Source organism: Papilio xuthus, unplaced genomic scaffold (genome assembly GCF_000836235.2).
Source record: "Papilio xuthus unplaced genomic scaffold, Pxut_1.1 DF827461.1, whole genome shotgun sequence".
NCBI lineage: Eukaryota > Metazoa > Arthropoda > Insecta > Lepidoptera > Papilionidae > Papilio > Papilio xuthus.
The window spans coordinates 3,640,880-3,664,087 of NW_013531188.1; the positions used below are offsets into that span (position 1 = coordinate 3,640,880).

Below are 23,208 nucleotides of genomic sequence, written 5' to 3' on the forward strand. Positions count from 1 at the left end.
AATGTTTAAATCCGGTTTGAAAGTTGTTAAAAGGCATTTTCCTATTTTTCCCGGTGTAAAAGTTAATAAAATATTATTTCAATAATTGACTCGTTAAAACGCAAATAGAAAAGAGCTTTATGGTCAAATACACTCTATTTTGTCTATAGTTTGGATATTTTATTATCTGTTGGATGTAAAAACCTACTAATTTGAGAAGTTATTTCTCTGGAAGCTTTTATTAAAATTATATTGCATTTTTAAATTACACGCTTTTACTATAGATACACGATTCATCTCAACACACAAATAAAAATGGTGGTTCAATTTCTTTAAAAGGATTTTTAAATCGAAATAAGATGCTGATATCAATAAAAACGTTTGAAAAGTGACAGACATTTCAAACAAGTTTAATGTTGTAAATATATTGTTTGTGAAATTACGTGGTGCGCAAGTGAAACAAGAGTTGTGTATGACAAATAACAGGTTGTTGGAGATACCGAAATCGCTATATGCCTGTATGTAAATCGGAAGTGTTGTTTTTTTGAGGCCTATGCAGAGTTGTTTTAAACCACAAAGTTAAGAAAACGTTAACGTTTATATATAAGTAAAAAACATAAACTCGCATATATCACTACAACTATCGAGCTTGGGACATGTATTCGTTCAGCATGTGACCCACATCTAAGATTTCTCTTCTCAGTTGTGTGTGGTGTTGATCGTTTTAAGAACTAATAGTAGCAAAAAACAAGGAAGAAATCGAAGCTGATGCAGTATGTGAGGGTTTGTCAACAGACATGACATTTGGTAATGCTGTCACGGATGAATACAACCCGCAGATCTTGCAGGGGGTCAGATTTATTTTTTTCCGATTTATATAACTTTAATGTACAATTACATGTAAGTTTCAATGTTATATACCAGTGTTTGGAATTGGATATTGAACGATCAGTGCGAGATGCATAAATTTATAAAGTATGCACGATAAAGACGGAACTTTAATAAAAATGGCATGTAGATGCCAGTGCAACAATTTTAACTCTCAGGATTAGAACAATGGTGCAGGATGGCACATGCTGAAAATCACAGATATATTGTGCAGGTTAGTAAATACGTATGTATAGTATTCATCAATACATAGTACAATTATTTTGTGACAATGATATATAAAATAATGATATTGGATTTGGAAACTAGGCTAATAAAAATATAGTAGTGATTATAATTATATTAGCAATATAGTATGAAATTAAAATAGCTTTAATAAAGACTGTACTTGCAGGTGTTTGTGGGAGCTCTGTCAGCACAATATGAGGCGCTATCAGTAGAAGCCTCAAAGCAGACAAGCTCGGAGGAGATAGTATGTTGTATCACAGAAAAACTTAAATTAACAGATGGATCTGGTGGACCATATGAACTGGCTGAGGTAGGTTTGATGCACATTCATTCTTACAAATAGAAATAACAATAAGTTGTATGTATATGAAAAGATTGAATTGATATATGACGGCTCATAGAAATATATGGAAGACTAGTAATGTAATATACCAATCCTCTGTAGGAAAAAGGGCAGTCTGAAATCAAATGGATTCATTTATTCCAAAGAGTTGCACTAAATATAGTATACAAATTTAGTACATGTACCTAAATAAAGAATAAAAAAAACAATTACATTAGTCATCATAGTTATTCAAAATTGCCTCTTTTTCCTGTAGATAAATGGACCTACCAGTGTCATTATCTCAACTGTTGATTTTTGTAAGTGTCATAAAATGTGTCATAATTTAATGTACAAAGTCCTTCTGCATAGTGTTATGTTAATGTAAGTAATAGTTTAAACTTTTATGAGGCATTTTTAATAAAGTAATTAAATCATTTGTTCTTCGGAATATTCAAAAGTATTGTTCGTTTTACTATTGTTACAATTAAAGTAATAAATATCATAAAGATACCTATTTATGTATATAACTCCTAGGTACAAAGAAAAATTCTTAAGTCATGTTTAATAAAATCATAAATGCTTATTTAGGTGGTTGGTGATACAGTCAGTGGGGAATGTAAAGAGAGACGGCTCGGCCCCAATGAGTCCCCGGTTGCCGTCATGTTGCTGTGGCCTAACAACAATACAGATCAGTACTACAGGTATTTACAATCACTTTACATAATTAAATATAAATATGCTTATGTACTGAAATTCATTTCTTTGAACTTGCTAATCTCTAGTGCTAATTGGATAAGAAAAAATATTTTTACATTTGACAGACCAATTATTAAAGAAGGTTATTCATAATTTAATTATGTTTTATTTTAATGTGGATAAAATAGTATTTGTTAAGTTATAATTTTTTTCTCAAATAAATAAGCAATGTAAGACATTTTTATTCTATGAACAAGAATGTTATTTATATGTATCAATCTTTGTACTACAATGATTCATTTAATCATTTACCTCTCATAATTATTTAAATTGACTGTTTCCTTATATGTTTTGCTATGTACTTGAATAAGTTGACTACTAGGTGTGGATAATTACTGTATCAAAGTAATTTGCAATTGTAGTTGTTGCATCAAAATTATGAATATTTAAGATTTGTAGGATTCAAAGTGAAGGGACATAGAACTGTTAGGATTTACAGTGGTCATGTGCGTGAGTCACTCTTCCTGCCGCCATATGCCGTGATAACAGCCATCCTGCCAAACAAAATTTGCCACTTGCAATAAACACAACATTGAACAAGTTTCCCTAACTATTTTATATTTAAAACACTTTAAATTTAACTCTTTGAAATGTAATTATATTTTTATTTTTGTATATATACCAATATGACACCAACTTGATTTGAAATTTATCACATTGTCAGGTTCTATCTACGGGAGAAAATTCCAGATGAGCCATGGATGGAGAAATTTTCTGTTGACCCACAGCTGATAAAGGACTACTTCCAGAGGTTTCTATATCAGCCCAAAGACAGAGAATATCCCGACTTGTGTCAATTGCCAGAGCTAAATGAACAGACACTGCTTGATAACCTGAGAGCTAGGTTTGCTGCTGGATACATTTACACATATGTGGGATCAATATTAATAGCGGTCAATCCATTTAAATTGTACCCAATCTACAATCCGAAGTATGTGAAGCTCTACCAGAACAAGAGAATAGGATCCAGCCTTCCTCCACACATATTTGCAGTAGCAGACGCAGCGTACCATACTATGCTACGCGAAAGAACAAACCAGTGTATAGTGATTAGTGGTGAAAGTGGTTCGGGAAAGACTGAAAGTACAAATTTTCTTCTCCATCATCTCACTGCGTTAAGTCAGAAAGGATCACACGGCAGTGGTGTTGAACAAACGATCCTAAGTGCGGGTCCAGTGTTAGAGGCGTTTGGTAATGCGAAAACGCCCCACAATAATAATTCAAGTCGTTTTGGCAAGTTTATTCAAGTTAACTATAAGGAAAATGGTATGGTCCATGGTGCGGTGGTGCAAAAATATTTACTGGAGAAATCAAGAATATGCAGTCAGGGTCGCAATGAAAGGAATTATCATGTGTTTTACTATCTGTTGGCGGGTGCATCGGAGCAGGAGAGAGAACAGTTACACCTTCTAAGTGTTGATAAATATAATTATCTATCCAAAACTGGTTGTAGTGTAGTGCCTGGTGTGGATGAACAGTATGAGTTTTCAAGATTAAAACAATCCATGGATATGGTAGGTTTTACTTTGGACAAGCAGCGAAGGCTGTTTGCTGTGCTGTCAGCTGTGCTCCTTTTAGGTGAGTTTATCTAATTTCTTCTTATCTTGATTGATTTCCAAGTGCTTTAAAACTCCATAAAGTAATTTAAAGTACTTTACTAAAGTCTTATCATATTCTTTATCTAATAACTTTGCTAAATGGCTCTACAACTAGCAAAAATTTTCTTATCTTCAATGTGTCACCTAAATATAAATATTTAAAGGCAAACATCAACCAGTTTAATGAACTTGTTTACTATCATATTTTATTAATTTTCTAAATAGGTTTAACATTGAACCTATTTAGATATTTTTTTTGATGAACCAATGAACAATGCTTGTCGTTTCCAGTGGCTGTACCCATAATGTAAAAAATGGTATAACCAGGCTCTAACAAAATAATCTTCCGTCATTTCTATGAATTTTGTAGATACTAACTCCTAATACATTATAGTATTCCTGATATAATTAAGTTTTAAACTTTAAGAATACATCAGTCCATATCAGTTCATTGCTAGACAACCCAACTTTTCATTCAACTTATCTGTTAACTTATATCACATAGTACTTTTTACTATTTTTATGACACTTTTCTCATTTATCTAGGTAATGTCGAGTTCCAACCTCAACGCAAGTCGTACCACCACGACGAGGCGGTGGGCGTGCGCAACCCCGAGGTGGTCTCCCTCATCTCCTCCCTCCTAAGGGTCAAGCAGGAGACTCTTCTTGCCGCACTCACCTCGAAAAGGGCGAGGGCGTCCGGAGAAACCCTTGTCATAAACTACAGGTTTGTTCATTAACTTTAGAAACTCTTGTAATTACCTTATAATAGAAAACAGAAATATAACAGAAAAATTACCCATGCAACTAATGATTATAAAATCTGTCCTTCTTTTTTAAACAATTTAGTTGTGCATGTTTTAATCCAATATAAGGTAAATGTGTGTTACCCTTACTGTGCCATTATTGTATAGATTGGATATGTTAATATTACTACCTGTATCATATCAAGGCATACAAGATCAATGTGATTAACAATATAGAGGAGGAATACACTTAGGTATTCCTGCTTCAAATTGATAGTAAGAAGAGTAATGATGGATCACATCTGCCGTGTTTATTAATATGATTGTATGTTACTTCCAGATTGCCGGAAGCTATAGCGACTCGAGATGCGATGGCAAAGTGCCTTTATGGTGCTTTGTTCGACTGGATAGTGATGCAAGTCAACCATGCTCTACTCTCCAAAAAGGATACGCTGCGGGAACATCAGGGACATAGTATAGGTTAGTTACTTCAGTTCTATTAATAAGTGTAATAAATCTACACTAATATTAGCAAATAGCATTTTGTATGTTTGTATCATTTAAACTTAAAAGCTAATGGACTGATTTAAAAAAAAATTACATAATTAAAATGAGTTATTATTCCCGAGTAACATAGACTAAAATAATTTTGAAATATCGTCATAATTTCATAAACAATAATAAAAGTATATTCTACATTTATTTGTTTACTAATATATGTAATGATTAACTTTGCAGGGGTTCTGGATATATTCGGTTTCGAGGACTTCGGTCCCAACAACAGTTTCGAGCAGCTGTGCATCAACTATGCGAACGAGCACTTACAGTACTACTTCAACCAGCACGTGTTCAAGTATGAGCAGGAGGAGTACCGGCGCGAGGGCATCCGCTGGACAGACATCGGCTTCTCAGACAACACTGGCTGTCTGCAGCTCATTGAGGGCAAGCCCAGCGGCCTGCTGTGTGTGCTTGATGATCAGTGCAAGTTAGTTTTTATTATAAACACGAAAGTTTTGATTTATGTTTGTTGTCAGTTAACTCAGGTATGAATTAAATTAATTTAAAAGAAATAAAATGCAGACTACATAATTAAGAAAGAAAGCATAGGTTAGTTTTTATCCTGCAAAACCAGTTGCATGAGATAAAGTGGTTTTCATTTATTACATAATAATTCCACAGCAAAATATACTCAGTTTTGGGACGCTAATTTTTTTTAGAGTTTTTCTCTTTGCTTATAGTTATTGTAAATATTTTCAGTTTCCCATGGGCCACTAATGAGACATTGTTACAAAAGTTTAACTCTGTACATGAAGACAATCCGTTCTACGAGAAACCTCAGAGGAGAGAGCCTGCGTTCGTAGTGCGACATTACGCTGGCAGAGTTAAATATCAGGTACAGTAAATAACATATTAGAAACTTCCCGCTATAATAACGATACGTGTAAAACATGGCATAAGCTTAATTTTTTAACCAACTTCAAGGAGGAGAAGGTTATTATTCTTCTTTACTTTTTTTGTCGATTAATTATGTCCAGTGATGGATGTCGTATTATGAATGGCTTTAAAAAAACAATATTACTACTTAACCTCGTGAATAGGTCACATATAAACTTTACGACGACATATGACATACTTTATTGTAATATTTTCGTTATAGGTGACAGCAATGAGGGAGAAAAATCTAGATCTAATGCGACAAGACATAGTGAGCGTGTTGAAGAATTCCTCGCTGGCTTTCGTGAGGGAACTGGTCGGTGTTGACCCTGTTGCTGTGTTTCGTTGGGCGATTGTACGCGCCTTTTTCAGGTAAAAAATAATTACCCTTTTTTGTTTTTAATAAAATAAATATAGCATAAACTTTTCAAAACGAACTTTTACCTATGTTATTATATTTTCTTCCTTTTTTTAAAACATTTTTTTTTACTTTTTCAGAGGTTACTTTGCATTCTTAGAAGCGGGCAGAAGACACCGAGTTCACAGGGTAGATGGCGCCTCTAGAGTGCCACGACCTTCCATACAATCTGTCAACGATAACATTATTAGGTGAGCTTATTTGCCCACAAATATAGAATTGTGCACAGATTGAATTAGAGTAAAAACAAGAATGATTTGACCGCAACGTGATATTAACATTGAACACTGTCGTTATGCTTGTATTCGTCTCTGTTTTATCAAAGATTATAAGAAAGTTGAGTATAGTCAGACAAGGATATCTGACCCGGTGTAAGAGGCTACTTTCTACTAAAATGACAGGCATAAAAATTGACGTGACAGGTACAATAGGACGTATTGTGACATTTTTTAATACTGACAGAGGAACGTTAGTGAGCTATAGTGAAAAATTCTTGTCTAGTGATGTCAGGAAATATGGAATGGATGGATAATGTAGGTTTTAGGTCGTAGAAAATGGTATAAAAGGAAGGGCTAGTGAACTATTATTATTATATTTAGTTTCACTTATGCCCACCGGGCCAGATATCTCTGTAAGTCTATAATATAATTTAGTTTGATTTATGCACACCGGGTCAAATAACTTTATCGGTCTGTACAAGTATATCGAGAGTGGACGAAAGTAACATAGTTTAGTTGGACACAATATGAAATGAATGTCCATATAGAATGATATATGTAGGTATACGTAAAGGCTACATAAATGTAAGCTTGTGCTAATAACGTTGTGATGTAATGATATGTCTTGTTGCTCAGCCAACTGGTGACAGTATCGTCAATCAATCTTGCAATCAACCGCATTGCGTAAGTCACACAGTTTACGGCATGCCTCTACTATACTTGTATGCACTTAACGCATGCTTCTACATGTTTTATATATACTGTTACAAACCCTTTTTTTTGTTTAGTACACAAGACTGTGATTAGATAGATTTTGTTGTATAGCCCATTACTGTGCCATATCATAATCCTTTGCAATAAGCAACTATCTCTAAGTTACATTTTACAAAATGCAATTGAAAATTTTGTTATATTATAGAGATAAGTAAAACAGACTGGATGGTGTTAGGCTCGTAGAAAAAATAAAGTTTGTCTTTGACATCTAATGACAGTCTTGTGATTTAGAAGGTTACGCTACTAGCCATACCGATGTCATATAACTACTGTTCACTTATAGTAACGGCACATACCACGTTCCAGCACGATGCATGCGTGTCATGACGCACCAGTTTATTTATAATTTTTGTTACATTAATTTATAATATCGCAATTTGATTTCGCGCGGATACGATGAAGAACGCCACACAGAGCGGGCAGTAAGGTGTGCGTGCGCAACAGCGCCGGCAACAGCGAGGGTAGGCAGAGCGGCGCGCGCGGCGGCGCTCGCCCCGCCAAACATTACAGGATCGCCGAGATGCGCACGCGCCGCCTCGACCGCGACCTTGACGACGCCGACGTCATGCAGCGCGCCAGCCAGATCGTCCTGTACGTGCCCGCCCTCCGCCCTCCGCCCTACGTCCTACGCCCTACGCCCTCTATGCCTCGCACAGTACCTTCATCAAACAAAATAACTCTTCACTAAAGCCACAACACGACGGGAGCGCAAATGGTTTATGGTACTTTTTTATGAAAAAAAATAAAATACCAAACCGAACTTAAAATTTCCGGTTGTTGTCATAATACTCAAAATATGAAAATCAAATATTTAATTCCCCAAATAATAATTGAAAAACCTAAAAAATCGGCAATAATGATAATATTCGGATATAAATATTATGACGTCTTCATTTTTTTTTGTTTATTTTTGATTTCATTTTTTTTAAATTTTGTTTGATGAATCATCTTTCGGTTGCGGTTTCACTTCTTCTATCGGTGATGGCTTTATAGTTTTAATTTTCTTTGTACTCATGTATTTGTGAATAATTAAATATGTTGTGTAGTTGTTACATATTGCGACGGGAACTATGTACTTATGTGCTTATATGTTTATTATGTGGGCTTACATTTATGGTGAAGTAGTTATTATATATGCTATTTTTATTTCTAACATTTATTTAATCATAAATGTAACAAATTTTATATTGTATTTCATAAAATTGTTATTTATTAGATATTGGGCTAATAGCTTTGATTAGCTTTAAGTATTATCAGAATCAGACTATAAATAAATTCTATTTGGATTTTTTTTCAGCACTGAATAAAATGGGCATATTGTTATTTTTATATATTTTAGCATGCTTAAATTTCTTGGTGGTTGGGTAGTTTTAACATTAAATGATTATTTTGAGTGTTAACTTTGGGATTGGCAGGAAGAACAAGTCGTTCAGGCCCAGAGAGCGCGCTAAAAAGGGTCTTAAGAACTTACAAAGTGTGAAGACTTTGGCGGGACGTACAGCGGCACCTGCAGGCAAAAGAAAGCAACCTTTGACTGTAGCTGCTCAGTTCCAGCATTCTTTAGCTGCACTAATGGAGACTTTGAATCAGGCTAATCCGTTCTTTATAAGGTTTGTTGGTGTTATGATTTTTTTTATCTAATATGATTTGTGATAGCCAGTGGAGTGTTCATGAACGTTTCATGTTCTTTCGTAACTTTTATATCTATAAAATACGAAGATTTATTGTCTACGAATTCATTTTTGTTAAATAGTGTTCAATTTGATCAAACAACGTCTGTTTTTCTAGATAGCTCTCTTATAATTTGTAATTTCGTATTAATTCAATAGTGTAATCGAATTTCAATGAAGCACTTAAAATTTCCAACCACAGATGTATAAAATCCAATGGCGACAAGATATCGAACGTTTTCGACGAGGATACCGTCCAACGTCAGCTGCGGTACACTGGCATGCTGGAGACAGTGCGCATCCGTCAGGCGGGATACAATGTGCGTCTCACGTATGAGGAGTTTATACAGCTCTACAGGATCCTACTGCCCAAGGGTCTGCTCAGCTCGCAGGCAGACGTCCGGCATTTCCTAGCCACATTGAATCTAGATAGAGATAATTATCAAGTCGGTAAGTACACTGTATACGTCTTTAATAGATGTGAAAGTAGATTCGTGACATTTATCATAAATAAAACCATTTGTATATTACAGGGGCTACGAAAATCTTCATGAGAGAAAGTGAGCAGAGAAAACTGGAATACCGATTGCATCAACAAATAATGGCGTCCATAATCACGATCCAGCGCTGGCACCGCGCGGTACTTGAGCGACGTCGCTTCTTAGCGTTGCGCCGTGCTGCGCTTGTTATACAGGGATATTGCAGGTACAACATACGTGCATACTCAGAATGGTAACTCTAGCGTTAAGTGTAGATTTTTCATAATAAATTTACGCTAAGAATCTCCCTTAGTGACCTCTAAAATGATACTTGGTTGTATTGTTTAGCATTAACTGGTGATTTAAGCACAGTAGGACGATAATCGATCTGATTAGACCAACTTGTAACAGTTCGCTTTATCTTAAACGTTCATTGGAATTCAAATTATAAAAATAAAATGGTGTTTTTTTTTAATTTAAGAAACAAACGCAGTAGAAATAGCAAGATCAAGCTTGTAATAATTAAAAATACGAACGTTTCCAGGCAATGGTTGGCATCACGACAGGATGCGGCGACTCGACTACAAGCGTGGTACCGCGGCGCGCGCGTGCGGCGCTGGTACGTGTCGCTGCGGACCGCTGTGGTCGCCTTCCAAGCGCACGCGCGCGGAGCACTGTTGCGCCGCAATATACCGCGCCTCAGGACAACACGCCCATCGCACTGCGCCCCGCCCACAACCGTGACAACACAACACAATAACTCGGTACACTTTGCCCTATGTTATATAGTCACTAACAAAATGTACATGACATACAATTTGTCAAAATGAACTTAAGTAGTGCCTTAAAAAAATGCCTTATGAACGAGGTACTAATGTTTTGTTTTCCCTTTATGTTGATTGTTGGGAGTATGTTAATATAGTTTAGTCCGTTTTTAATTTTGTCATATCATCAGTGTTAAAATTGAATACACTTAAAATGGTAGTAATGATTAAAGTTTTTTTTTACCACATACATTTTGTACATACATTTCGTTGATACATTGTGTGTGTTGACAGCATGAAGGTAGTGCAGCCGCAGAGTACGCCGCGCCTGACTTCGACAAGAGCATGCTTGTGCTTAAAAATATTATGGATCTGTGAGTACACGTACATACATTTTCACAACATTATAGCTTGAAATTACTTTGGCACCCCGAACTTTACAAACTGGATGTTAATCGATAAACAAAAAATGATAAATAATCTATATTAAATTATTTTTATGGCTGTTTTGGCATATGCATTAATTTCTTAGTATCACATCTAATCAGATTTGTTTTTTGTTGTAGAGATGCATTGTTCGATGGTTCAGCGAGCGGCAGAGCTTTAAGGGCGACATACTCTTTGCCCGTTGATAGGTATGTATTAAACATAACTTATGTATATTTTTTAACTATAAGTGTGTTTAAAAAAAACTACGTGTTCCTATTCTAGTTGGGACAATAAACACGATTTGGAGAACATAATTGCCAAGAATCAAAAGAAAAGGATCTCAAAAACGCAGAACGTCAACGAGTTGCCGCTCAAACAGTCTAGTACAAGGTATGTATGCCAGTGTTATCATTTCATTTTTATTCTCTCGTACAGTAGGGATTTTTTTTTAATTTTGTGTATTTTGTAGTTCAATAAATGAAGAGACAAACGAGTCGTCACCAGAGGAGAGCTGGCATGTGGGCAAGTACCCGGGAGGCGCAGTGGCTGTGCCCAGCAAGATCACCGCTGACGACATCGCGCACGAGCTGCTCTGGCTCAAGCTGGACCGCGACTACATCATTACTGAACGAAACAAGGTCTCATACATTGGTTATATCTCAACACGTACAAGAATACTTCAACTCTAAGAAATACCAAAAAATACTTACCAAATTAAGTTCGGCCGAGAAAATATTATAATAAGAAATTAGATTGTTATTAAATAAACGTGTGATGATTTAGAAACGAGAGCGCGAATTGGCGGAGTCCCTGGCCAGCAGCAGCGAGGAGTACCTGAGGAAGGTCAGCGACTGGAATCAGGCCGACGGCGAGGATGCCAGTCTCAATAGCATCAGGTACACATACTTTACACTATTATCTTTAAGAAAGCTAATGGTTGTTTGTACCTGCTACTCTTCGAAATGATCAGTCCGAGTTAAACAACTCTTTTTTTCATCAAGTCTAACATTTTTTAAAGATTGTTTTAAAGTCATTGAATTTAGGAACATATTTGAAATTGTAAAACTTAATTTTTTACAGTAAGGCGTCACCTCAAATGTACCAACGCAGCCTGTCGAGCCTGCTGAGCCTGCCGCCCGTGCGCCGCGCACCCAGAGAGCACGCCCCCGCACCGCACCCCGCCCACACCGCGCACCGCCCCGCACATGATACCAACTCTGATGCCGGTAGCATACAATACCCTTCATATACTTGTTACAATTAAATATCTTCACACTCTCATTACGTAGAAGTAGGCAGACATACTGAATTTCCATGCCATGAGTGATGATGCTAGTAAGCATACTGATTTGATATATAAAGGTCGGTTATTAGTTTTTATTATGTCATTAACTCGTAATTATAGCAAATAACAACTTTATTACTAATAAATATCGCAAGTTCCATTCAATTGAAATATATTCATGCGATTTCAAATATTTCCAAATATAATAACAATCTGTTTTGGAATTCCTAAGTAAAAACTGTCAAGAATTGTTTGTTTATAATGCCTAAAATGAAACTACAGAATTGAAAGTTTAGCTAAAATCGAAGTTTATTAGTTAATTTTTGTTTCAGTAATCATGGCACCATAATAATTATATTTAAAATAACATGGTGCGAAATAACAATAGCGTTGCAGACGTAAACACACAATTTGAAGCCATTAAAAGGATTAACTTTTATTGTAAACAAACAATATTTCAAATCTTTTTTACAATACAATTGGTCATTAATAAATTACGTAGCTATTGTGAATGAGCTAATGCTTATACAAATAACATTTTTCCTACATTTAAAATGATATTACTAAATACATTTTATAATTTTGACTCGCATTTGCAACTTGGATTTGATATGTGAAACATGACAATTATGGTGTCTTTTATGGAAGGTTCTAGAAAGAACGCTCGTGATATTTACAGTTTAGCTATCGTGTTGACTTTACTTATGTTGTCTTATTGTGGTCTGTGTATAAAGCTGATACTTTATTATGGTGAGTTAAATCATAAATATTGTTATAACTTTTCATAGACAAAAGTTAGCGAAATGATACAATGTCAAAAATCCCAATGTCGATATTAATACAATCATAATATCGTGTAAACATATTTCCAACTAAAATGTTACCATTTATTTAAACTTATGTTTAGTATTATTGTGATTCCAGCATGCGTGTCAGCGCAGCGTGTATCGGAGGGTGGTTCTGCGCCTGCGCCGCCCGCGCGTGCCAGCCGGCGGTCCCCGCGTGCCGCGCCGCCTGACCGCGCTGACCTCGACCCCAGCGACCGCACTGACGCTGCACCCCGCCCGCTGCCTCTCCCACTGCCTGACAGGGACATGTTAGTATCCATAATAACTTATAAGTATAAATGTTTTCACGTAACTTGACAGCTCTTAACATCGCGTGAGTTGCTGCGCAGAACAGAATTTTAAGTGTGTCGAGGCGTAGCCCAGGGCGCCGATGACCTTGTGCTGCTAAGATTTTTGAAAAGACTACCATTACGATGTGGATGATGAATTGTTCTATCGCATTAATATTCAACTTTGTTAGTAGTAGAACGGAGTCGAGTTTGGCGCGGCGGCGTCGCAACTCAGACCCGGCACCTGGAGCGCCCGAGCGACGCCCTGAACTGGTACCCGAGCTGCGCCCCGCCGACCCACGCTCCACTGACTACATTGGACAGACAGGCAATGGCCTGTTCCGGATAGCGGGACACAGGTATACACAAATTTTGAATATCATCTATATTAGGAAATAAATATAAACTGAAAAGAGTTTGAACTTTGAATAATCATCATATACTTAACAATATCTATAGATATGTACATATCAATTTTGACTGACTGACTACGTCGTCTCCTCTGTTCCCAGGTTTCGTAAAGGCACACGTTTCGCGAAGGGCGATAAATGTGTATACTGTCATCAGGCAATCGACGCTTTCATCACACAAGGTCAGCGCTGTATCGACTGCAAACAGCTCTACCACACCAAATGCATACAGAATAAGGGTGTCATTACAATGCCCTGTTCCAGTCCAGTAACAATATCTCCCAGGGGACGACATAAATATAGAAAGAGAATTATAAAAGACTCAGCGTATAATTCCTTATCAGATCAGTCTAAGAGTTCTGTGAGCTCTAACTTCAGTCTGACAGGAACTTCAGAGTTCATGGACAGAACGGACAAGATAATATCCGACGCGACTGAATTGCAAGCGATGCAGAATTTTATCACGAAGAAGATATATCAAATGGAATCCTCAGAGAATGAGAAACAATCTGAGGTTTGTATATTTTTATGAAGAGAAAATATTAGTTAATTTTATTGTAAAATGAATGTTGTCATAAGAAATTTAAGGACGATACAGTTTTTTGTAATATTACAATCATTATCGATCCATAAGAAAACACTGCATTGTAATGACTATTATCTTCTTTCTTTTCTCAATTTGTTAAGGCAAGATTCTAACAAGAGAATGAAACAAATAATGTTTTAATGGTTATATTTTCCAAATAGGTTGACAGAGTATTCAAGCACGCACTGCGAGAGTTCAAAGACAACCTAGTGGCCACCTACAGCGTGGTGGAGACTCGGGGCTCGGCGCTCAAGTACAAGGACCTGATCGGTAACTTCCTGCACGTGATGGAGACAGTGTGCGCTCGCGAGGGCTCCACGCTCTCCATCACGATGGGAGTCAACGCCTTCAGAGGATTCATGGACGAGTTCATGAGCCAACATGAAACTGATAAAACGAGGACTAAGAGGAAAAAGGATAAGAAACGAAAAGTAAGTTCTAAAGATACATTTCAATTACTTAATCTTTACGTAAAATAAGTCATAAATGTTATAAAAATGCTTCAAATATATTGTTTTATATGAAATATATCTTCTTTAGTAAAAAGATATAAAATGTTGTTTGCAGGTGGACGAACCGATCCAGTACAAGGGACATACATTCATACTTTGTATGATCAATATCCCCACAGAGTGTGAGATCTGCAAGACGTTCTTCATGTGGCCCATCGAGCGCTCTCTCATCTGTCAGATCTGCAAGCTCACCTCGCACAAGAAGTGCTATATGAAGGTATCATATTTGCATACCAAATCGTACCGTAATCGTTGAATCTTTTTGGCAATGTAGAGAACAGGAGTACTTGTATTATTTTGTGTAGTATACCTTTTTATATGTTTACTAAAGTTCATATGCTTACTAAGGATTGAATTCAAGTGGATAGTACATTTAAACATTGTTTCATATGATTGTGTGCAGGTGACGACGCACTGCAGAAAGGACTCTGTGACGCCGGGCGCAGCCATCGTGGGCGCAGTAGACGCGGGCGGTAGAGAGCAGCTTGGCGTACTCAGGCGTGGAAAGGTCAGTTTACTTGAAACTATTGAAACTGTATACTTCACGAATCCTACATTTTACATTGCGTTTGAAAAATATTTTATGTGGAAAAAACAATATTATAGTTTGTATTGATGGTATTTTTGCTGAAGGTATTCGGTGTGCCGCTGGGCGAGCTGCCGACGGGCGAGGGCAACATCCCCATAGTAGTAGACAGGCTGATCACCACCATTGAGATGACCGGTCTTTATACTGAAGGATTGTACAGGAAAAGTGGACTTAGTTCTAAGGTTTGTTCCTGCTTGATTCTTATAAAAAGACCATTGTTTTGTATTTTATGTTTTCTTTAATATTTATTACTTTTTTTTAACCTTATTAATGTTATAAATGTGAAGGTGCGCGAGCTGTGCTGGCTGCTGGACGAGCGGCCGCAGGAGGGCGTGGACCGGCTGGAGTCGTACGCGGTGCACGTGCGCGCCTCCGTCCTCAAGAGCTTCTTCCGTGAGCTGCCCGAGCCGCTGCTCACCTTCGACCTCTACGACGACTTCATACTCGCCGCTGAGATAACGGACCCACAGGTACAACACATCACACGTCATGTCATCACTTCTAACGTCATGTCACTAACGTCATACGACACGTCACGTTATGACTATTCACGATACTGCTCTCTAAATACATGTATATTGATATATTGATGAATTAAACATAATTTTGACAGGAACGAGTATCAAGTATATTTACGATACTAAAGAAATTGCCAAAACCAAATTTTGATCTTGTGGAGAGATTGATATTTCACCTGGCGCGGGTGGCATTGGGTGAACATCATAATAGGTGAGTTATGCTAGTATTTGAATAAAGTAGAATTATAATTTTTTGGGTACACCGTTTTTAAATTCTAAACTAAGATTCTTAGTTTTATGAATGTGATAAATTATTCCACAGTCCCTTACAGCTTAGAACAATTTTATGAGTAGTGATTGACTGTGTGTATGTTCGCAGGATGGGTCCGAACGCGTTGGCGATAGTGTTCGCGCCGTGCATACTGCGCACACACAAGGTGCAGCCGGCGCAGGACTCGCTGCACGACATCGCGCGACAGACCGCCTGCCTGGAGGCCATACTTGTTGACAAGATGCGCACTGTTAGTACAACAACGATACGTTACATTAAACCCTTCTAAGCCACCATGATATCTGAAACCGACACTTTAATGTATGTAGTCAAAACTTATTCATCATATTAATTGTTTGTTGTGTTTAGGTGCGCGGCATGCTGCAGGACATCGCGACTCTGGACACTGCGAGCCACACGGCCTCGTACCGGCTGCGCACGCTGCGTGACGCCGCTCATCCGCGCGCTGAGCAGCAGCTGCTGGAGGGACACATCAGCGAGATTGAGAAGGAGAAGGCCATACTCACAAACAACCTGCCAACTCTCATACGGTACATAGTTACATAGTGTCTAGTGCAGTTATGTCTTTCTATTACCACTAGCTGTCGCCCGCGACTTCATCCCCGCGAAATTAAAAAAAAATCAATAGCCTACGTGTTCCTACAGGCTATGTTCTACATATACACCAAATGTCATCGAGATTCATTGAGCCGTTTTGCAAATACTTCTTACTTCTTCAAACATCCATCCATACATTCAAATGTATATTATTAGTAAAATGTAATGTATAACACACATTTGCATTTAATTTCAGGGCGACATCTGACGACGACCTGCTGTCGACGACGGACCACGATGGTGAATTCGGCAGTACTGATGACCTGAGCACCGGGTCTGCGTCACTACGATCGCGGCTGCTGCACCGACAGCTGTCCTCTGATGATCCAATCATGGTGTAGCATCACGAAAGCCACGTGCCCTGAACATTGATACTGTATATCCACAAAGCCTTAGGGCCCACGGGCCTTATGACCTTTGTACAGTCATTGGACCTTCGTAAACGGACGTCGAGTATTTTGTCTTATAGTAATGGTGAAGTAGAAAAACGCTAGATCATATAAAAAGTTATTAAACCTATTTTATGTTCATTTTATATCAGATTATTTCGATTAATTGATATCCATATTTGTGTATAGGAATACATTTTTTTTGAGAATCTTATTGTTAAAATTGAAATCTGTTTTAAATCTTTTTAATTTAATAATGATAAATCTTATAGCAAAATGAACGAACTATAGGTTGCTTGCTTGCATTGAAATGGAATTAAAATTTTTAGTACAGTAATAGCGGTACATTACTACGGCCATTGATACAAAATCGTATTTATTTTCTACGAACATAACTAAGTACTGTAAGTGTAGATCTAGATTATTCTTGTAAATATATTAATGTTTTACAATGCAAATATAGATTTTAATATATTGTAACCGGTGAATTCACATTTTATTTTAATTTCGATGAGGTCAATAGACTTTGAAACTAATTTTTTTCGTGTTTAGTTAATATTTTGGTTATACGAACTAAAAGACGATCAAATAGGTCAAAAAAAACTTCGTAGCTTTATACATCACGCGTTATAGTCAAAAAAATCCGACAAAAATTTTGTTTATAAAATACAAGGGCTAGAATTAACTAAAAAATACGAATTTTAAATTTATTTGTTTTAAACAAGCTCAATGTAATTATTTGTAGACTGAATTTACTTTTATCATTTTAACAAATAATGCTTAAATAATTTTTCAACTACCTACAGTTTGCTCTCCGATTATATTTAATTCTACCCACATTTCCCCACTTTGCGGCAATATCTTAATGTTCAAATTATAGATATAATGTAAATGATATGCTGATTTGAGTACATTTATATTAGTTATTGTGATATAGAAATTAAATCGCTATAAGTGCAAAATATATACAAAGATTATTAACTGGAATTAGGAAGCAAAATATAGTTTATAATAATTTTACAACTAAATAACTGCTGTACGATTTTATTTCATTCGGAGACTAATTAGTTTTCAAATTGTTATTATGATTTCTAAACAAATATACAACATAAGTGTTTGTGTAGAAAGAAATGACGTCATTAAATAATTTCGCAAGACTATTTTCTTCGCTACCTAACAGAAAAGAAGTATACGTAAATGCGTTGTATTTCCCTTTCATGTTATCGTGCCCGCGTTGCATACATTATTCCAGTGGTTCTCTTCTGTATCTTGCCTTATTTTACTTGCTCATATTTTATTATTATATTTGATTAATTAAGCAATATCAAAACTGGTGTTTGGATAAATTTTTTTGTCAATATATTTTTACAATTTAATATTTTTAGGGAGCTTAAGGAACTTCGCGCTAGATTTATACCCGGTTTACGTTATTCCAGTCCAGCGATCAAAAAGAGCGTTGGGTTACAACCTACTCAGTGCATTCCAGTGTCTGTTAACACTTTTCCAGTTGTAATCCAATGTAGATTTTAATCGTTGGACTGGAATAATATGAACGGGACGTAATACCCAAAATGTATGTTATAATAAACATGAGATTATCTTCCTATTGTAAATTACTTGTTTTGAAACATGTTTTATATTTATAGAGAATTTGTTATTGGATCTTCATGTGATTGTTAATTAAGCCATATGTATGTCAGGGCTATTAGATTTATTTTTTCTAATATTATATTGTTGTTATTGTGGAAAACAATCCTTCCTCAATACATTGTGCACTGGTTATGTTGTATCATTTGTTGCACACATTTGTTTGAGATAAAATATTACTTATTATATTTCAATGTAAATAAGTTCGATAATCGAATTTATAACAAATTGTTCGAGATAATATTTCAAATTAATCATATTTTTACTTTATTTAATGCATGGATGTCAATTTTTATCTAATTTCACAAAGACCATAGATGCTAGTATTTTTACGTGCTTATACAAAATCCTTGTGACTATATCTTGCAATGAATGAATATATCTTGAATATATATTGCAGTGTGTAACGGCCTTTATATTATACATGTACTGTAAATTATTTACATATACCCACACATTTTTACAACGCAAAGAAGTGTCACTAGCAAGAAGCAAAGTACAGTAGACTGAGGAAGCATTAGTTATGTTAAAATCTGAATAATTCCTTATTGTGTCTTAAGGTGAATATACACTAGAGCATTGTCGCGAACATTTCTATGTAATGTAACGTTTTTACGAATTGTATGTTATAGGTAAAATCAATTTCAAAAGCATGTGAGGTTCATGAAAGGGTCTTGAACATATAGAGTGGCTCGTTGTTCTGTTAGAAGTAAATGCTCCAGTCTTTATTCACCTTTATGTTTAAAAAAAAACTTGCAAATTTACTTAGTAACAGCTTATGTGAACAAATACGCCAACTGTTGTAACTGTACCTTGCTTTTATTTGCTGTTATTATCTAAAAGACTGTCTATTGATAAGCTATTGAATGTATTGTTAAGTCACAAATACTGTGTCCGCTTTTAAATAAGTCTATATAGAATAGTACTTGCTTAGTATTTCATACAACGAACTTCTGTGAAAACCCCTGTTTATCGGAACTGCTTTAATTCCCAAACTGTAGGCTGTAGGTTATTGTTAGTAAACATTTTTCTTAATAGAATCTCGACTTAGTTCATGACAATCGGTTCATTGTAGCTGTAAGCTTTGCTGAGAACAAAGTTTCCGAATGGGTTATGATGTTTGTGTGTAGTTTGTATGTACCTTCGTGCCTTCACTTGTTTGCTTTCAGCATTCCACGTTGTCAATACGCTGTTATTCAATGTTTTTCGTTGTCCTAGATGAACAAAATGTGTCAAACAATCAAATTTTTTATCAAATATGTTTAAAAAATATAATTTTTAAATGTTTAATTTATGAAAAAAGCGTCTAATAAGGCTCATGCTATCAAATTTTGAAAACCCGTTAGGTTTGATAGAAAATTTGATTGTTTTCAGAGCTAAACTGCTGTCAAACAATTTCATTTAGTGGTCATCGCTCACCTGGGACAAGTTATACTACTGTCATTCAAAGGGTATGGAGAAACAATTTTGACTTTTATGTGGTGTTTATTGTAGAATTCAGAGTACCATGTTGGCATACTCATACTGGATGATTAAGTTATGTTTTAATAAATGTGCAATTTGGCTTCAAGGTGAAGAATGGCTGGCGTGCATGTAGATAAGTCTTAATATTCCCCTGTGGATGTTGTAAATACCACTATGTTAAACGAGATTGTAATGCTGTGTTAGTCTTATGTTCTTTTTTAAGTATTTAAGCCATTATACAATTATTTGCTGTAAAAAAATATTTTTAAAATATGGTGCAAATAACATCAATCATTTGGTTGAATAAATCTAAAATTAATTGCATATAAAATTTTACTATTTTAAACTGCAAATTGGGTTGCTTAGAAGAATTAAAAACAAATCTATCTTTTATAATGATTATAAACAATATTTACTGTGGTTATTTTAACTTTTTGTAGATACTGTTTTGAAAAAGAATTATTGAACTTCGTATTCTCTAAGGACCAATGCCGTATTCTCTACTATTTTAATGAACTTTTTAATGTTTGCTGTACTTTTTTGTTTGTAACCTGTATTATATATATAACTAGTTAAGTAACATGTATATTGTTTAAATTTTAGGACTCTATGATGTCAATACAATGAAATGTAACCAAACCATTAAACTGTATACAAATATAAAAAAATAAACAATTTGCTGTAGAAATCTTATTTTTATTACTGAGATGTTTCAATATCCATAGGTTCATTAATTTCTTTGTCTGTAGTACCTGGCAATACCTGTAGAAATGCCGGGACTTTTCCAATAGGACATTTAGACCAATAATGATTCTCAAAGATTTCCAGCTTCCATATGCCACAAGTTATTGGTTCGTTTGGTGAGTCTGGAGCATTTGCGTATATCTCTATCTCTTCATCAACTTTTTTTGCAAAATGCTTATCTGTTGCCACTTTAACATCGAAAACCGTAAATACCTTATTTGGTTCCTTTTTATCAAATTCTTTCATAGGAGATGCTATGATAGTTGTAAGATCACATATTTTCTCAGATATTTCCGCAGGTAGCGGTGGTTCGAGAATATTCAAAATATCCTTAATGAAATAAGTTAGATAAACATTGTAAGTTGATAAAAAAGGCCGTATCCTGTTTATAGAGGTCAAATTTTTTGGTATAGGCATGAATAAATCTAATAACAGACCACAGCCCCTTTCATTTGGAAACCAGTGGTAAAAAAGTGACTTCAGTTCACTTTTCTTTTTTTTCTCCATATAATGAGATGAATTTCTGAAAAAAAAATTTTGCATTGTTAATCAAAAAGAATATTTTTAACACAAGAAAAACATTAATTAATTTAAATATTGACATTTTAACCTAAGAAAATATAAACAGAACTAGTGACACAGAGAAGATATATTATTACAAAAATGTTTCAACAACAGATATTAATTAGGTTTTACTATTAAAATTATGTAGTAAAATCACACTATTAGGTATAATTAGATGACCTATGCTACTTACTTGTTCATCCTTTTAACAAATTGGCTTGATTTTTTTAATGCTTTCAAAATTTCTGATGTCCACAATGCAGCAAGCCGGCGCTTTTGACTGCTAAATTCACAATTTTGTGTGATTGTCATAAGCTCTATTACAAAGTTATCAAGTAGATCATTTGTATGTAAATATGTAAGTAATATTTCAAAACAATGAACATAATGTTTGCTCAAACTATATTCTTTCCTAGAACCATGTTCATTCAAAAAATTAAACAGATCCATTGACAAAAATAATGAATCCTTTCCCAGCAAAGCTTCATTCACAAGTGTATCTGTATTTTCGGATTTTAATAGACGCTTAGAATGTGTATTGATCAGATTGATTAAAGAAAGAATGGTAACTTTCTTCAAATTTGATAAATTTACAGAATCTCCAAATAATTCTTGTATATCTTTTATCATGGATTTTCTTATACTTTTGTCAGGAATGTCAGCTAACTTTTTAATTTTCAATTTAGTATGTGCACATATGCTCAATGTAAAACAGAAATTCATTAATATGCAAACTCTTTTTTGCTCATCATTCTTCAAATAATTATAACCGCAGATATAATCTTTAACAATTTCTTTATGTTTATCCCAGTAGTTCACCTTAAGCCATTCAAAGCCAATGGTTGTGGCCTCTCTGAGAAGTTCAATTGAAGGCAACACATTACCATGTGCAGTATCATGACGCAAGTCTATCATCCAGTCAGGCACTCCTAAGTTCTGAGCTGCTTTATACAAACTACTCCCTTTTGAGGTTTGCGAATCAAGCATATGATTTACAAATCTCATTAATGCAGTTGAATAAGCTAAGCGCATTATTTGTTCACCGACTGCATCGAAACTTTTAATATCTTGAATACTTACTTCTAGTAAAGTTAATGTAGATTCGATACCTGACGGCAATATACAACTTCTAGCTTTCCACACACGCAATAATTCAAGAGCGTCTTCTTTAGTGAGTTCAGTCGAACTTGGCGAATAGATATCCATATAGACTTTATTCCATTCTTTACTATCAAACCACGGCACGATGTTATAATAATCACTCATCTTAGTTAAAACAATATAATTTTGTAGGTAATAAAATATTTTTTTCTTTTATAAGCCTAGACCTGGCTTTTACCCAATATCTTTTCACCAGCAATGGCAGACACTTTTTCACATAGGCATGCAGCAGATGAGTAAATTATACATAATTATTTTATTTTTTGATTACTATATATGGTTATTTGGTTTTAATTAAAGGAAAACTAAAACAATTCACCACACGGTCAAGCACCGGCATACTCCACGCCTCGCTACACGAATGACACTGACAGTTTGCTGACACATGACAGTGGCAGGCACCAGCGGCACGTGTTTGTCAAACATTTTACAGAATATAAATAATTACCTAACAATTACAGATAAACGATTATAGGATATGCTCTGGTATCTTTCACTAGCATCTCTCATTTCGGGCAGTTTAATATTGTGCACTAGTTGAGAACAAATATATTTATTTCCAAAACCTAATTGTTTCCAATGCAAGGAAAAAAGTTTACTACAATCGAATTTACTTAAGGTACAAAA

The 23,208-nt window shown here is 35.4% G+C and overlaps 2 protein-coding genes across 5 annotated transcripts; one reads left to right on the forward strand and one right to left on the reverse strand.

Annotated features, from left to right (window-relative positions):
- Positions 1-277: 277 nt before the first annotated feature.
- Positions 278-17,713, forward strand: LOC106119415 (unconventional myosin-IXa). 4 transcript variants are annotated; one of them, XM_013314373.1, is made up of 33 exons: positions 278-1,081; positions 1,262-1,405; positions 2,009-2,121; positions 2,841-3,754; positions 4,321-4,501; positions 4,861-5,000; positions 5,259-5,505; positions 5,778-5,913; positions 6,178-6,326; positions 6,453-6,563; positions 7,227-7,274; positions 8,780-8,974; positions 9,237-9,484; positions 9,568-9,739; positions 10,058-10,277; positions 10,572-10,651; positions 10,844-10,912; positions 10,989-11,096; positions 11,176-11,344; positions 11,490-11,602; positions 11,787-11,932; positions 12,916-13,087; positions 13,300-13,467; positions 13,621-14,032; positions 14,266-14,535; positions 14,672-14,833; positions 15,020-15,124; positions 15,250-15,387; positions 15,493-15,675; positions 15,819-15,934; positions 16,103-16,244; positions 16,364-16,545; positions 16,809-17,713. In XM_013314373.1, the coding sequence occupies exons 1-33, from the start codon at positions 1,046-1,048 to the stop codon at positions 16,951-16,953; spliced, it is 5,934 nt and encodes a 1,977-aa protein (XP_013169827.1). In that variant the 5' UTR covers positions 278-1,045; the 3' UTR covers positions 16,954-17,713. The 4 variants fall into 4 exon arrangements, with proteins under 4 accessions (XP_013169827.1, XP_013169825.1, XP_013169826.1 ...); XM_013314371.1 differs by lacking the exon at positions 7,227-7,274 and adding an exon at positions 7,767-7,955; XM_013314372.1 differs by lacking the exon at positions 7,227-7,274 and adding an exon at positions 7,767-7,955 and having other exon boundaries at positions 13,303-13,467.
- A 1,327-nt stretch (positions 17,714-19,040) lies between these two features.
- LOC106119417 (uncharacterized) lies at positions 19,041-22,940 on the reverse strand. The gene is made up of 2 exons (XM_013314375.1): positions 21,614-22,940; positions 19,041-21,379 (listed from the first exon to the last, which is right to left on the reverse strand). The coding sequence occupies exons 1-2, from the start codon at positions 22,684-22,686 to the stop codon at positions 20,812-20,814; spliced, it is 1,641 nt and encodes a 546-aa protein (XP_013169829.1). The 5' UTR covers positions 22,687-22,940; the 3' UTR covers positions 19,041-20,811.
- Positions 22,941-23,208: the final 268 nt, after the last annotated feature.

What these genes read in the sequence shown, in the direction of transcription:
- LOC106119417 (XM_013314375.1), bottom strand. Translation starts at nt 22,686, where the DNA reads ATGAGTGATTATTATAACATCGTGCCGTGGTTTGATAGTAAAGAATGG. An exon ending in TTTGTTAAAAGGATGAACAA is followed by an intron (nt 21,380 to 21,613) that starts GTAAGTAGCATA and finishes TTTTTTTTTCAG; the next exon opens with AAATTCATCTCATTATATGG.
- LOC106119415 (XM_013314371.1), top strand. Translation starts at nt 1,046, where the DNA reads ATGGCACATGCTGAAAATCACAGATATATTGTGCAG. An exon ending in ATCACAGATATATTGTGCAG is followed by an intron (nt 1,082 to 1,261) that starts GTTAGTAAATAC and finishes CTGTACTTGCAG; the next exon opens with GTGTTTGTGGGAGCTCTGTC. An exon ending in CGCGCCAGCCAGATCGTCCT is followed by an intron (nt 7,956 to 8,779) that starts GTACGTGCCCGC and finishes TGGGATTGGCAG; the next exon opens with GAAGAACAAGTCGTTCAGGC.